The sequence below is a fragment of the Orycteropus afer genome, unplaced genomic scaffold (genome assembly GCF_000298275.1).
Source record: "Orycteropus afer afer isolate SDZICR_OR568_19922 unplaced genomic scaffold, OryAfe1.0 scaffold00084, whole genome shotgun sequence".
Classification (NCBI taxonomy): Eukaryota; Metazoa; Chordata; class Mammalia; order Tubulidentata; family Orycteropodidae; genus Orycteropus; species Orycteropus afer.
The window spans coordinates 4,759,093-4,773,957 of record NW_006921671.1 but is presented as its reverse complement, the minus strand read 5'-3'; the positions used below and the strand labels follow the sequence as shown (position 1 = coordinate 4,773,957).

The 14,865-nt window shown below is 39.2% G+C and overlaps 1 protein-coding gene across 1 annotated transcript in view; it reads left to right on the top strand.

Moving 5' to 3' along the window:
- The window catches only part of CCDC148 (coiled-coil domain containing 148), a 289,908-nt gene that overhangs the window by 75,444 nt on the left and 199,599 nt on the right, over positions 1 to 14,865 (top strand). Inside the window, exon 9 of the mRNA XM_007941850.1 lies at positions 9,208 to 9,414. Coding sequence (XP_007940041.1) covers positions 9,208 to 9,414 — 207 coding nt within the window. The remainder of the gene's footprint in view (positions 1 to 9,207; positions 9,415 to 14,865) is intronic.

Here is a 14,865-nt window from a genome sequence, read left to right as displayed (position 1 = left end):
GTGGGGCTGGCGCGGGATCGGGCAGTGTTTCGTTCTGCTGTGCATGGGGTCGCTATGAGTCGGAAATGACTCGACAGCACTTAACAACAACAACAACAATGTTATTGTTGCATAGTATTCCATTGTGTGTATGTACCATAGTTTGGTTATCCATTCTTCTATTGATGGTCATGTAGGTTGTTTCCATCTTTTTGTAAATAGTGCTGCGATGAACATGGGTATGAATATATCTGTTCTTGTCCTGGTTCTTGCTTCTTTAGGATATATATCTAGTAATGGGATTGCTGGGTCAAATGGTATTTCTAATTCCATCTTTTTAAGGACTCATCATACTGCTTTCCACAGTGGTTGTATCATTTTACAGTCCCACCAGCAGTGTATGAGAGTTATATGTGGAGACTTTTCAAACTACTCAGGAACCCCCTGTTCCTGTTCTGCCAGCACTCAAATAGGTCCCCTGGTTGAGAATCCCTGCTAAAGGAGCTTTTGCTGCCAACGTAAGAGTGCCATGTCCCTCAGGAGTGTGACATGGAAAGGGTAATGGCCATCATGGTGATCACTTCAAGTATGAACATTCTAATATCTGAATGTTTCAGTAATTAATGACAAACCTGATATTTCAGGATTATTGTCACAATTTTCTGTTTATTAGCATGTTGTCTTAACAAAGCACTCAAAGTGATTGCCAGAATACTAAAACTGATTTAAAGATGGGGTATATTTTATTTACTTCTTTTTATTGTACTGGGTGCAAGTTTACAGAGCAGAGTTTGTTTTACATTCAACATTTCGTGTATATTTGGTTTCACTCCCCAATTACCATCCCCAACCCTAACCCAGTCTACTCCCCTCCCTGTCCAGTAACTCCCTCCCCAAGCCCCTTATAGTTATGCATGCCTATGTGTCCTACATTTCCTCCATGTGAATGTTGCCCCTCTGGTGCCCTGTGGTCGATTGTTCCAAGGGATGCATCTCCATAGAATATGTGTGTGTGTCACCCTGGATTGAGTGGTCTGCCTGTACATCTTGTTTACTATTGGGCTGAGAGCTAACCCTTGGGAGTGAGTTTGTTCCAGGCCTGAAGTGTATCCCAGGGCCATAGTATTAAGGGTCCCACCAGACCCCATCTGACCAGTAATTCTGGTCACTATTGTGTTTTTGGATTTTGTTCCACATTTTTCCTCCCACTCTATCCAGGATCTCCAGTTTTGTTCCTTTCCTGACTGGTTGGCATTGGTAGCTGGGCACCATCTAGTTCTTCTGGTCTCGAGGTCCATCATGTCCTAGGACTGATTGCTTCCAAATGTCCTTGGGGCATTCTTTTTTTTTTTTTTTTCCACTCTTCTTCATCTCCTGTGATAGGAGACCATTAGCTGCATCTTGATGGCCACTTAAAAGCTTTTAGGACCCTAGTCACTACTCACCAATGTAGGTTGTGGAACAAGATGTTTATGTATTTTATTGTGCCTATTGAGTCTGGTGTCCACCAATACTATGGTCCTGCATCAGTAAATCTGTTGGATCTCTCTCCCACAGTGTCTGGCTATCTGTGAAGGATTGCTCTATCTCTGTCTTCTGTGGTTTCTGTAAGGATTGTGGGTATTTTGTATCATTGGTATCTGTGCAAGATTGGCCTCAGCTGAATCTATCCTTGGTCTAGAGTACAATCCTGTTCACTGACTCCCATCTGATCTTCTGAGGAGGAAAATGGCTTCTCCCCTGTAGCACATACTTCAGTTTCCTCTAGCATCTTACTGCCTAAAAAACTAGGTGCAACAGTTTGAAACAGGGATTTTGGAGCTCTGAACAGCTCATTAAGTCATAGTAAGGAAAACTAAGGGGAGTAGGATTAGAAAGGAGAAGGGGGATTTGTAATTACCTGGAAATAAAGGAAAAAAACAACAACAGGTGAACCTGCCCTGCAGAGGGCTGACTGGCCAGCAAGACGGGGCATTGGAGGGCTCCCTGGGGCAGTGGAGAGAATGTACCAGAGGACCTGTGGCCACTCCATAGATCTACCTTCAGCACCTGCTTTTATCAGTAAACTTGGGACCACTGGGAGGGAACAGAGACCTCTCTGGCTCCAGGTGCTGCTGAATTGGGAGCTGAGAGGAAAATTATGCTGCAAGTGGGTGGGTCCTGGGACGAACTCCTGTCACAGATTGGGGCAGTTATCCTAGGTCAGCTTTTTGGCATGGAGGAGCCAGGAGAGCAGGTTTTTGCACCTGTCTGAACCTGGCAGAAAATGGTGGCCCCCTAACAATTGGGGTCTTTTCTGAACTTGCACTGTGGGCCTGTGAGTAACAGTATAACATCATCATTAGGAACCTCCTCAAAGCTCTGGAAATGGTTCCTGGCACCTTGGAGCTTCCCCCCTCCTTTTTTCTTACTCCTTTTTCTGCCTCTCCCCTGCCTCATCCAATAGACAAACCACATTAAGCCCCCATAACACCTACTGGCTTAAATCTTAAACTCCCTTCACGACAAACAGAGACCTGCATCCACATTCCACACAGTGATTCCATCATCACAAAGAAAACTGCAGAGCAACCCAGCACACTTGAATTAATAACCAAAAAAATAAAATACACCAGCTCCACCTTTGCAAAAATATTAAATTGTAAAACCAAGACAAAACAAATCAACACATAGCTAACAGTTAAAGACAACTTCAAAATGTCTAGGAAACAACAGGCAACCTCAAATCAAAGAAAAAAAACAGGATAAGACAATAGAAGTAAAATCCCAAACAAAAGTCTCATTAAACATGGAGGAAGGGGAGACAATAGAAATATCTGAGAAGGAATTCAGAAGGTATGTTTATAGAACTCCACAAGAGCTTAAGGAAACAGTATCCTGGAAGAACTCAGGAAAACCATTCAAGAACAAAATAATAAGATTAATACACAATCAGAACTCATACAAAAATAGCAGTTAGCAATCCAAAAGATGACTATCAAAATTACAGAATTACACAACACGTGGAAGAACAAAAGAATAGGCAAGAACTGGCTGAAGAACACATTTCCCAACTAGAAGATAAATCCTTTGACACCAGCCTGTATGAAGAAAAATCGGAACAAAGATTGAAGAGAAATGAAGAGAAACGAAGAGTTATATGGGAGGACATGAAAAGAAACAACACATGCCTCATTGGAATTCCAGAACAAGAAAAGGTGAAAAAAAACACTGAGAAAATTGTGGAAGACCTACTAACAGAAAACTTCCCCATATCATAAAGGAAGAAAATATCTTTGTCCAAGAAGCTCAAAGAACCCCATACAGGATAGATCCCAAGAGAAAAACACCGAGGAATATCATAATCAAACTCTCCAAAACCAAAGACAAAGAAAGAATCTTGCAGGCTACCCAGGACAAAAGAAATATTACTTATGATAATCAAAAAGTTAAGGTGAGCTCTGATTACTCAACAGAAACCATGCAGGCAAGAAGGCAATGGGATGGCATGTATAAAACACTGAAGAAAAATAACTTCCAACCAGGAATCCTATATCCAGCCAAATTGTCCATATGACAATATGAGGGGGAAATCAAGACATTCTCAGACAAAGAGAAATTAAAGGATTTTGTGAAAACCAGACCAACCTTACAAGAAATGCTTAAGGAAGTCCTTCCAATAGAGAACCCATAGCAAAGAACAAAATCAGGACACATGATATCAACATTAAAACCAAATCAGAAATAGACACTCAAAATAATGCCATAAAACATTGTACACTAAAAATCAAGGAAGCCAATCTGCACATGACAACAGCAACTAACCAAAGACAGGGAATAAAAGTTGTAGGTACAAACTTCCAAGTGGAGAGAAAAACAGGACAATGTCCTCAAAGAACAGACTGTTCTAAAAATAGAGAGACAAGAATTCACTCCAAGGTAACCACAGAGAAAATTAACAATTCCCTTAAGCAAACCAGAAGAAACAAAAACAGATGGGTTTAGTAAGCCCAAAACCAACAATAAGGAAGAAAAGAGAGGAAATACTTAATGACAAAATGAACTCAGCACAGAAAAGTATATGGACCAAGGAAATTCCAGCAACATGACAAAAAAACACAATAGAGTGACAGCAATCAATTCATACCTATCACTAATTACACTCAATGTGAATGGACTAAATGTACCAACAAGAGAAAGAGAGTGGCAGATTGGATAAGAAAAGAAGAGCCATCAATATGCTGTCTACAAGAGACACACCTTAGACACAAAGATAAAAACAAATTAAGAGTTAAGGGGTGAAAAAATATACCAAGCTAACAGTAACAAAAAAGAGCAGGAGTGGCAATATTAATTTCTGATAAAATAGACTTTAAGGTGAAAAACAAAGTAAGAAGTACACTGTATGATGCTGCAAAGGTCAATTGACAAGACATTATGATAATAAATATCTATGCATCCAAAGAAAGTCCTCCAAAATATGTGAAGCAAATATTAATTGAATTAAAAGGGACAATAGACAACTCTACAATAGTAGTAGAAGACTTTAACACACCACTTTCAAGGAGTGACAAATCAACTAGAAAAAAATTCAACAAAGATACAGAAGAACTCAACAGCACAATGAACCAATTTGACCTCATAGATATATACAGAGCATTTCACCCAACAAAAGCACAATTAACATTCTTTTCCAGTGCACATGGATCCTTCTCCAGAATAGATCATACGTTAGGACATAAAAGAAGCCTCAATAAATTCAAAAACATTGAAATACTACAAAGCATCTTCTCAGACCACAATGCTATAAAACTAGAAATGAATAATAGGAAGATCAAGGAAAAAGACATCAAAAACATGGAAGTTGAACAATACACTGCTCAAAACTACTGGGTAATAGAAGAAATAAAAAGCGACATAAAAAAAAATTCCTAGAAACAAATGAGAATGAATATGCATCATACTAAAACCTATGGGACACAGCAAAAGCAGTACTTAAGAGGTCAGTTTATAGTAATAAATGCATACATCAAAAAAGATGAAAGAAACAAAATCAACACTCTAACTCAACAACTCCAACAATTAGAAAAAGAACAACAAAAAAATCCTACAGTATCTAGAAGTAAGGAAATAATAAAGATCAGAGCAGAAATAAATGAAACAGAAAACAAAACAAAACAAAAAATAGAGAAAATCAATAAAACAAAAAGCTGTTTTTTTGAAAAGATTAACACAATTGACAAGCCATTGGCAAATCTAACAAAAGAAAAGAAAAAGTAGATGCAAATTACAAGAATAGTAAACAAAAAGGGTGTCATCACAACAAAGCCAACTGAAATAAAAAAGATTCTGACAGAATATTATGAAAAACTGTACTCCATACTCTCCTTGGAGAGAACAATCACGAGAGAAAGAAGGGCTGGTTATGTACAGGGAGACAGCTCAGGGGGCAGGAGTCCATGGAGGGATGGACACAGGGAAGAGGTAATTATGGGGAGGCAGTGGGAGGGGAGCTGTTGCATTGTGGTAAACTGTGGTCAATGTCATGAGACAAAGTATATGTGAACTGCTGTATGGAAAGTGAATTTGCTCTGTAAATCTTCACCCAAATCACAAATAAATAAATAAATAAATAAATAATTGTACTCCAACAGATTTGCAAACCTAGAAGAGATGGACAGATTTCTGGAATTACAAGACCTACCTAAACTATCCCACTCAGAGATAGAATACTTGAACAGACTCATAGCAAAAGAAGAAATTGAACAGGTCATAAAAAAAAAAAAACAAGAACTCCCCACAAAGAAAGTCCTGGCCCTGATGGCTTCACTGGAGAATTTTACCAAATATTCAGGGAAGAGTTGACACCTATACTACTCAAGCTATTCCAGAAGATAGAAAGAGATGGAATCCTCCCTAATTCATTTTATGAAGCAAACATAACACTAATACTGAAACCAGGGAAAGACACCACTAAAAACAATATCCCTCGTGAACATAGATGCAAAAATCTTTAACAAAGTCTTTGATAACAGGATCCAACAACATATCAAAAGAAAATTCATCCTGATCAAGTGGGATTCAAACCTGGTATGCAAGAATGGATGGTTCAACAGCAGAAAAACAATCAATGTAATCCACCACATAAATAAAACAAAAGAAGAGAACCATATGATTATATCAATCGATGCAGAAAAGGCATTTGATAAAATGCAACACCTGTTCCTGCTAAGAAAGAAGGGAAATTCCTCAACATAATAAAGGGCGTATATGCAAAGACAATGGCCAACACAATTATTAATGGAGAAAGACTCAAGGCATTCCCCTTATGAACGGGAACCAGACAGGAACGCCTTCTATCACCACTTCTATTTAATATTGTATTTAAAGTCCTAGTCAGAACAATAAGGCAAGAAAGAGAAATGAAAGGCATACATATTGGCAAAGAGAACTTAAAACTATCTTTATTTGCAGATAATATGATTCTATACATAGAAAACCCAAGGGACTCAATAAAAACACTACTGGAACTAATAGAGAGGTTCAGCAAAGTGGCAGGATACAAGATCAACATACAAAAATCAGTTGGATTTCTGTACACCAGCAAGGACTCCTCTGATAAGGGAAACCATACCATTCACTATAGCTACAAAAAAGATAAAATGTGTAGGAATAAACCTCACCAGAGACACAAAAGACCTATACAGAGAAAACTATAAAACACTACTACAGGAGACAAGGGCTCTACATAAATGGAAGAACCTGCCTTGTTCATGGATGTTGTTGTTGTTGTTATGTGCCGTCGAGTCAGCCCTGACTCATAGCGATCCCTTCTTGGGTTTCCGAGGCAGTATCACTACGGAAGTAGGATTGCCCAACCTTCCTTCCGAGGAGTGGCTGATATTGTGAAAATGTCAATCCTACCCAAAGCAATCTACACATTCAATGCAATCCTGATCCAGATACCAGCAAAATTTTTTAAGGACATGGAAAAACCAATTACTAACTTCATATGGAAAGGAAGGAGACCTCAGATAAGCAGAGCACTTCTGAAGAAGAAGAGCAAAGTGGAGGTCTCACACTCCTGGATCTTAAAATCTAGTATACAGACACAGTAGTCAAAACAGCGTGGTAATGGTACAATGGCAGACAGATAGACCAATGGAACAGAATCAGAAGTCCAGAAAAAGACCCATCCATCTATGGACAGCTGATCTTTGACAAAAGTCCAAAACCCATCAAATGGGTAAGAGATAGCCTCTTTAACAAATGGTGCTGGCAAAATTGGATATCCACTTTCAGAAAAATGAAACAAGATCCATACTTCACCCTATACACAAAAACAAACTCAAGTTAGATCAAAGACTTAATTGTAAAACCCAAAACTATAAAATTCATCAAAGATAAAATAGGGGCAAATCTAGGACCCCTAATTTATGGCATAAATAGACTATCAAACATAACCCAGAATGCACAGCAGGGAGAAGAGAAGCTAGATGACTGGGACCTTTTAAAAATTAAATTCTTATGCACATCGAAAGACTTCATCAAGAGGGTAAAAAGAGAACCTACAGGTTGGAAGAAAATATTTGCCTATGACGTATCTGACAAAGGACTTATCTCCAGGATCTATAGAATACTTCAACACCTCAACACCAAAAAGGTGAACAACCCAATTAAAAAATGGGCACAAGACTTGAACAGACACTTCATTAAAGACGATATGCTGGGGGCCAACAGACAGATGAGGAATTGCTCGCAATCTTTAGTCATTAGAGAGATGCAAATCAAAACAATGATGAGATATCATCTCACCCCAGCAAAAATAGCAAAGTTCAACAGGACAGAAAATAACAAATGCTGGTGAAGTTGCGGAGAGATTGGAACTCTTGTGCACTGCTGGTGGGATTGTGAAATGGTACAACCATTGTGGCAAACGGTATGGCATTTCCTTAAAAAACTGAAAATAGAAATACCATTTGAACCAGCAATTCCATTACTAAGAATATATCCTAATGCGGTGAGAGACAGGACACAAACAGACATATGCACACCTACGTTCATTGCAGCACAATTCACTATAGCAAAGAGATGGGAGCAACCTAAATGCCCATCAACAGATGAATGGATAAGCAAATTATGGTACGTTCACACAATGGAATAGTATGCTACTTTAATGAACAATGAGGAATACACTTATCTCACAATGTGGATGAGCCTGGAGGACATTATGCTGAGTGAAATAAGCCAATCGCAGAAGGACAAATATTGTGAGCCCATTACTGTAAAAAGACGAAGAAGGGTTTGGTTAAGGAAGAGAACTCACTTCGTAGGTTACTGGAGTGGGGAGGGAAGGGGAGGGATTAATTTTGGGTTAGTTGGGGGCCACACGCTGATGTGGGTAAGGGGAAGGATGGTACAGAAAGAGTCTACCATGATACCATGATACTACCATGATAACATTAGGAAAAGGGAATACACCAAATTGTACACACAAGATATAAATGACAGAGGCTAATACCACTATTTCCACAATACTGAATTACCATTAACACCAAACACCAGGCTACAGATAAAGACAAAAACATCTGAGATCAGATGGGGGTCAGTGAAGAGGAGTATACTCTAGACCAAGGATAGATTCAGCTGAGGCTAATCTTGCACAGATACCAGTGATACAAAATACCCAGAATCCTTGCAGAAACAACAGAAGACAGACAAAGAGCCCTTCCTTCCTCACAGACAGATGGGGTATCTTTTAAATTGCATGTATGGAAACTGCTGTTCTTTGCTCATAGAATCGTTCACCTTTGGGAAGTGAAAGTTGTTTTAGAGGCCACCAAGTTGACTCCATCTTATAGAAGGAAAAAAAGGACTTACAAAGCTCAAATGAATTGTCCCCAGTCACTAATTAGTCATATCTCAGCACCCTGTTGTTGTTATGTGCCGTTGAGTCTGACCCGACCCATAATGACCCCTCCTTGGGTTTCTGAGGCAGTATCACTATGGAAGTAGATTGCCCAACCTTCCTTCTGAGGAGTGGCCAGTGGGTTTGAGCCGCCAGCCTTCTGGTTAGCAGTCAAATGCCTTAGGCACTATGCTACCCTGGAGCTGACATATCATTCCTGGTTCCTGTATTTACTATAAAGAAGATGTTTGTCACCAGTTTCTCAAAATCATTGGTTATAGTTATTATTTTATAGGCTCACGTTCATAGTGGTAAATCTTTACTATCTTTTATCTTCTCAGGTCCAACATGAGAAATACTGTGAGCAATATCGCTTTGCTAGGGAGCAGCGAAAGATCTTGATATCAAATTGGAATAAGAACAGAAAACACTTTATACGGAAGGCAGTGATGACCCTGGCTGAGGCCTGTGCAACTCATGAAATGGAGATTACTTTGGCTAAAGATAGGAGAAAGCAACAGGAATTGTGTGCTGATCTGAAAGCCAAGGTAAGTTTCTTCCCTAAAGGAGTTTCAGTATTTGCCTAAGTGTTCATTTTAGAAGCCTTTTCTCTTGTTCCACAGACCCAACCTTAAGTTCAGTTTCTCTAAAAAGCCTATCTTGAAGAAAAAAATATTATTTTGAACCATATGAAATGACAATTCTTTTTGGTCAAAAATAGTCAACCATCAACAACGGCATATGGTTCAAACTAATATTTGAACTAAGACAGGATGTTCACATTGAAGGTTTGGTTGCAACATTCAACACCAACCATAGATGCAGCCCACCACCTGAGGTGCCAGACTAAACTGCAGAGAGTAACTATAAAGTACATGGCTAGTGTTGGCTCAAAGACTCTTGGGTTTCTTTTCAGATCAAAGATGTAAAAAAAGGAACAGTAGGGAAAGAGTCTGTGACCAGCATGGTGACATTGGGGAAAGGAAAGATACTGAAATGTACACAAAAGATAAAGACAAGAGAGGTAAATTCTATTACATTCACAACACTGCAGGGGAAAAAAAGATATAAAAAAGGGGTTCAAATTATGAATAGGAGAGAGGATTTGTGCAGACATCTGTTTAGGAGAGCTTGCTGAGCTGTGTGTAAGCCCTCAGTAAAATGGAGGAGAGTCTATGGGGTTTGCATCCTCCTCAGACCCAGTGCTGGGGCCTCATGGATGGCTTAGAAACCTAGGATATAACCCCTGCAGTTGGGAGGGTTGAGGACTGGTATCCAAGCTTCTTCAGTGGTGGAACTGAAAGTAAGAGTTCTGTTGTGTCAGGAAGCAACTGCACTCCTAGACCTGTCACAGAAGCATGGATCCTGGAGACTTGTTGTAAAAACCCACCAGTCACTCCTTGGAAGGAAGGTTGGGCAATCTACTTCTGTAGTGATACTTCCTCAGAAACCCAAGGAGGGGTCGCTATGAGTCGGATTTGACTCGACAGCAGTGAGTTAGGAGTGTTGGCAAGGGGTCACCCAACTGTACTGTGGTACAGCATGTATACAGTACAGTGTACAAATCTTGATTTCTCTATAATGATATAGTAAAAGGCTGATGGTGCAACAAGAAGTGTTGTTCCCTCGAGAAAAAAAAAAAAAAGCCTGGAGATGTCACACTATAGCAATTACCAGTAATAGCAAATAAAATAAATGTCTCTGTTTAAAAATATTAGAGGAAAAATGTCTGTTTGCATTTTTTAAACAGAAAGATAAGTTTCTTTTAAAAAATTATTGTGATGAAAATATACATAATAAACATACACCATCTCAACAATTTCTACATGTATAATTTGGTAACATTGATTACGTTCTTCAAGTTGTGCACCCATTCTCACTATTGTTTTCCAAATCATTCGACCAACATTAACATAAACTCAGTGCCCCTCTAAACAAAACCTCCCCCTTTCTCCTGCCCTCCCACCCATGGTAACTGTTCGTAATCTTTGGTGTCTATATATTTGCTTATTTCATATAGGTGAGATCATACAATATTTGTCCTTTTGTGACTGATTTCTTTCATGCAGCATGATGTTTTTAAGTTTCATTCATGTTGTGGCATGCATGAGAACTCTTTATGATTGAGTAGTATTCCATTCACTTTGAAGACTAAGGTGCACCTGACCCAAGCTATAGTATTTTCAATTGCCCCATATTCATGTGAGAGTTGGACAGTGAGTAAAGAAGATCAAAGAAGCAAGAATTGATGCATTTGAATTGTGGCGAACAGAATACTGGAAATACCATGGACTGCTAGAAGAATGAACAAGTCTGTCTTGGAGGAAGTACAGCCAGAATGTTCTTTAGAAGGAAGAATGGCCAGATTTAATTTCACGTACTTTGGTCATATTGTCAGAAGGGAGCAGTCTCTGGAGAAGGATATCATGCTTGGTAAAGTAGAGGGTCAGCAAAAAAGGGGAAGACCTTCAACGGGATGGATTGACACTGGCTACCACCATAGGCTTAAGTGCAACAAAGACTGTAAGGATGGCGTAAGATCGGACAGTGTTTCGTTCTGTTGTAAATAGGGTTGCTATAAGTCAAAACCTACTCTATGGCACCTACCAACAACAGTATTTTATTGTGTGTACACCACATTTTATTTATTCAGTTATCTGTTGATGGCCATTTTGATTGTCTCCACCCTTTGGCTGTTGTGCAGCAGTGAACATAGCTTTACAAGTTTCTGTCTCTGTATTCCTGCCTTCACTCTTATGTAAAGTAGCTAGGATCGGGATTGGTGAGTCATATGGTAGTTCTATTTTCACCTTTATTGAGGAATCATGACACTTCTCAGTAGAAGTTGTACCATTTTACATTTCCACCAGCAATAGATTAGGGTTCCAGTTTCTGTACAACCTTGCCAATAACTAATTTTCCATTTTTTTTTAAATCATTGCTCTTCTAATGGGGGTGAGGTGGTATCTTATTGTAGTTTTATATCTACTTTGCCTCAGGTAAGCCTGTGCTTACATTCTATCTCTCTTTGGAGGCATCAATGTTTCCTTAAATTTCAGGCTAGTTTGTTGCCCTGTCATCTTTGGTCTCTGAGGATTTCAAGAAGAGTTCTGATGTTGTAAGTTATACAGTTTTTCTTGTGTTTAGAGTGGGAGTGACATTCTTTCCAGCTTTCTACATCCTAAACGGAAGCTGGAAGTTCCTAACGAAACACTATTTATCGATCTTTATGTCCCCTATTTAAGAGATCTTTGGTTAGTGACATGGCACTTTTATCATAGACATCTTGCCCAAAATTCTTCTGCCCTACAAGGCCCCTGCCAGAAGGTGAGAGGAACCCCAAAATAGTGGAGTGGAACAACAAAAATTGGGAGCCTGATGGGTGGAAGAAGAGTGGCCAAAGGAAAACATTCATGGCCCACATCAGGAAAATTTTTGCCAGAATAGTCCAGTCAGCATTCAAGACAACAAAAGTGACAGAAGGGCAGAAGTCAGTATAAATACAAGTCAGGCTGCCTTAAAGAAGCTCTGGTAGCACAGTGACTAAGGCATCTGACTGCTAACCAGAAGGTTGGTGGTTCAGACCCACCAGCCACTCCACAGAAGCAAGACTGGGCAATCTACTTCCATAAAGATTTACTGCCTCAGAAATCCGATGGGGTTCACTATGAGCTGGAATTGACTCAATAGCAGTGAATTTGTTTTTTTTTTTTTGGTTTAGGCTTCTTTCAAAACCAAAACCAAACTCACTGCCGTTGAGTTGATTTTGAATCATAGTGACCCCTCCTTGGGTTTCCAAGGCGGTATCACTATGGAAGTAGATTGCCCAATCTTCCTTCTGAGGAGTGGCTAGTGGGTTTGCACCACCAGCCTTCTGGTTAGAAGTCAAGTGCCTTAGACACTATGCCACTAGAGCTCCCAGGGCTCCTTTAGGACAGCATTAACAATCAGCCTGGTAAGAACTTTGCCATCCACTCCTTTATCTCTTCTCTTTTTCCTCTCCACCCTTGGACACTGATGGTCCAGGCATCCAGTGAAGGAGAAGAAAAATAATCTTTTGAGTAAAGAGAAAAGAGTTGATTAATCTCTTAAGACTAAGGCACTTTAATTTTTTAATCAAATTTATGTTTTGTGACTTAAAATGACTGTAAACTATCTATCAACCCAAGAGAGAGTTGTGGATTCTGCTGAGTTTTCATCTGATGATAGGAGAAACATCTGAATGGGAGGCAAAAATAATGCAGTACTTTGATTATTCCCCACATACTATTCTGTTCAATATATCAGGCATACCTAACTGAATAGCCAGTCTACATATTCAAGACATTATAGTAGATTATTTATATGAATATTCTGATGTATTATCCTCAATCACAAATCAAAATTGAGATGTGTAGATACAGCTGCAGAGGTTTAACCCACTGAAATCAGGGGCTTGGTTCCCTTACTCAATAACATATGGAGTCTTCTTAGAAAACTATGGTCACACAATAGTGAACAAATATCTCTTGAGGATGAAACTTCCAAAGGATGTATATGGGCAGAGAGTGGAGAAATTATAGCATAAAGTGTATTGCAGTAAATTTGAGTTCTGTTTGCCATAGTGACAATATTGGAGTTCGAGTTTTTGTTCCTGATCAAGGACTGAGGATAAATAAATTATAACTGGTACAAATATGTGTCATAAAAGAAAAGGGGTAAAACTTACAAACTCTATAAGTCATAAAAAATAAAACAAACTATTGCCATCAAGTCTACTCCAACTCATAGTGACCGTACAGGACAGAGTAGAACTACCCCATAGGGTTTCCAAGGCTGTAATCTTTGGGGAAGCAGACTGCTACATCTTTCTCCCACAGAGCAGCTAGGGGGTTTGAACGGCAGACTTTTCAGTTAGCAGCCCAGTGCTTAACCACTGCACCATCAGAGTGCCTTATAAATTCCACACTAACCAAATGCAAAATTATGCTCATGATTTTTTTTTTAAGATAGAAAGTAGTTTGAAGATTTATCCCTATCCTTCATTTTACAAGTCTGAAAGCTGAAGTCCTGAAAGATGAAGTGACTTGCCTATGGTTCATGCCAGCTCATTTGACTTGAAATTCAATATTCTCTCCTACCCACGCAGCTTCACTTACAGAAGTCCTGAAAAAATAATAGAAGATATTTATTATACTATGGGCCCCAATGTGCTATAAAACAGACCCACAGAATGTTAAAAATATTACTTCATTGTATCATAAATTTGACCTTCCTAAAACTAATATGCTAGGTACCATAAACATTAATTAAATATTTAACCATGATTTTACTCTTAGCCTTAGAATTTAAGATGGCTTTTGGGGATGATTTAGATGATTCTCTCTTTTAAGAACAAAGTTAAAGGAATTTTGAAATAATGTGGTCTCTCTTTGTTTTTTTTTTTTTTTTTCCTGTCAGTAACTGTTGCTGCAGAGCCATTCAGTCAGGGCCAGAAGGGTGAGAGGAAAGGCCAAAAGCAGACCTTTCGTTTTCCTGTTGCCACCAAATCTGCTCTTTTAGCCCCAGACTACCAGCCCCTGCCTATTATCTAGCCTAAACCATTCTATTAGTTATGCCTGTGATTCCATGGCATGGCATGGGGGGAGGAGAGTATCATTCTCAGATCTACTTCTCATTTGCCTTTTTCTGCTCCTATGCTGGGGGCCAAGTGCTGATAGGGAAAATAACTTCAGCTGGGCTCTCAATGCCACATACGAGGCCTCAGTCCTCTCATTAGTTAACCCTATCCCTGTTCCTCTTATGACTTATGGAGGATCATCACTACCCTCAAGACTCTTACCTAACACCATATACCCTCACCCCACATTTCCAGGAGATAACCCATCTCCTACTTTATCAAGAAAAAAGTCATTCATTCCTCATCATAATAAAGGGCATTTATGCAAAACCAACAGCCAACATTACCCTCAATGGAGAGAGACTGAAACCATTCCTTTTGAGAACAGGAACTAGACAAG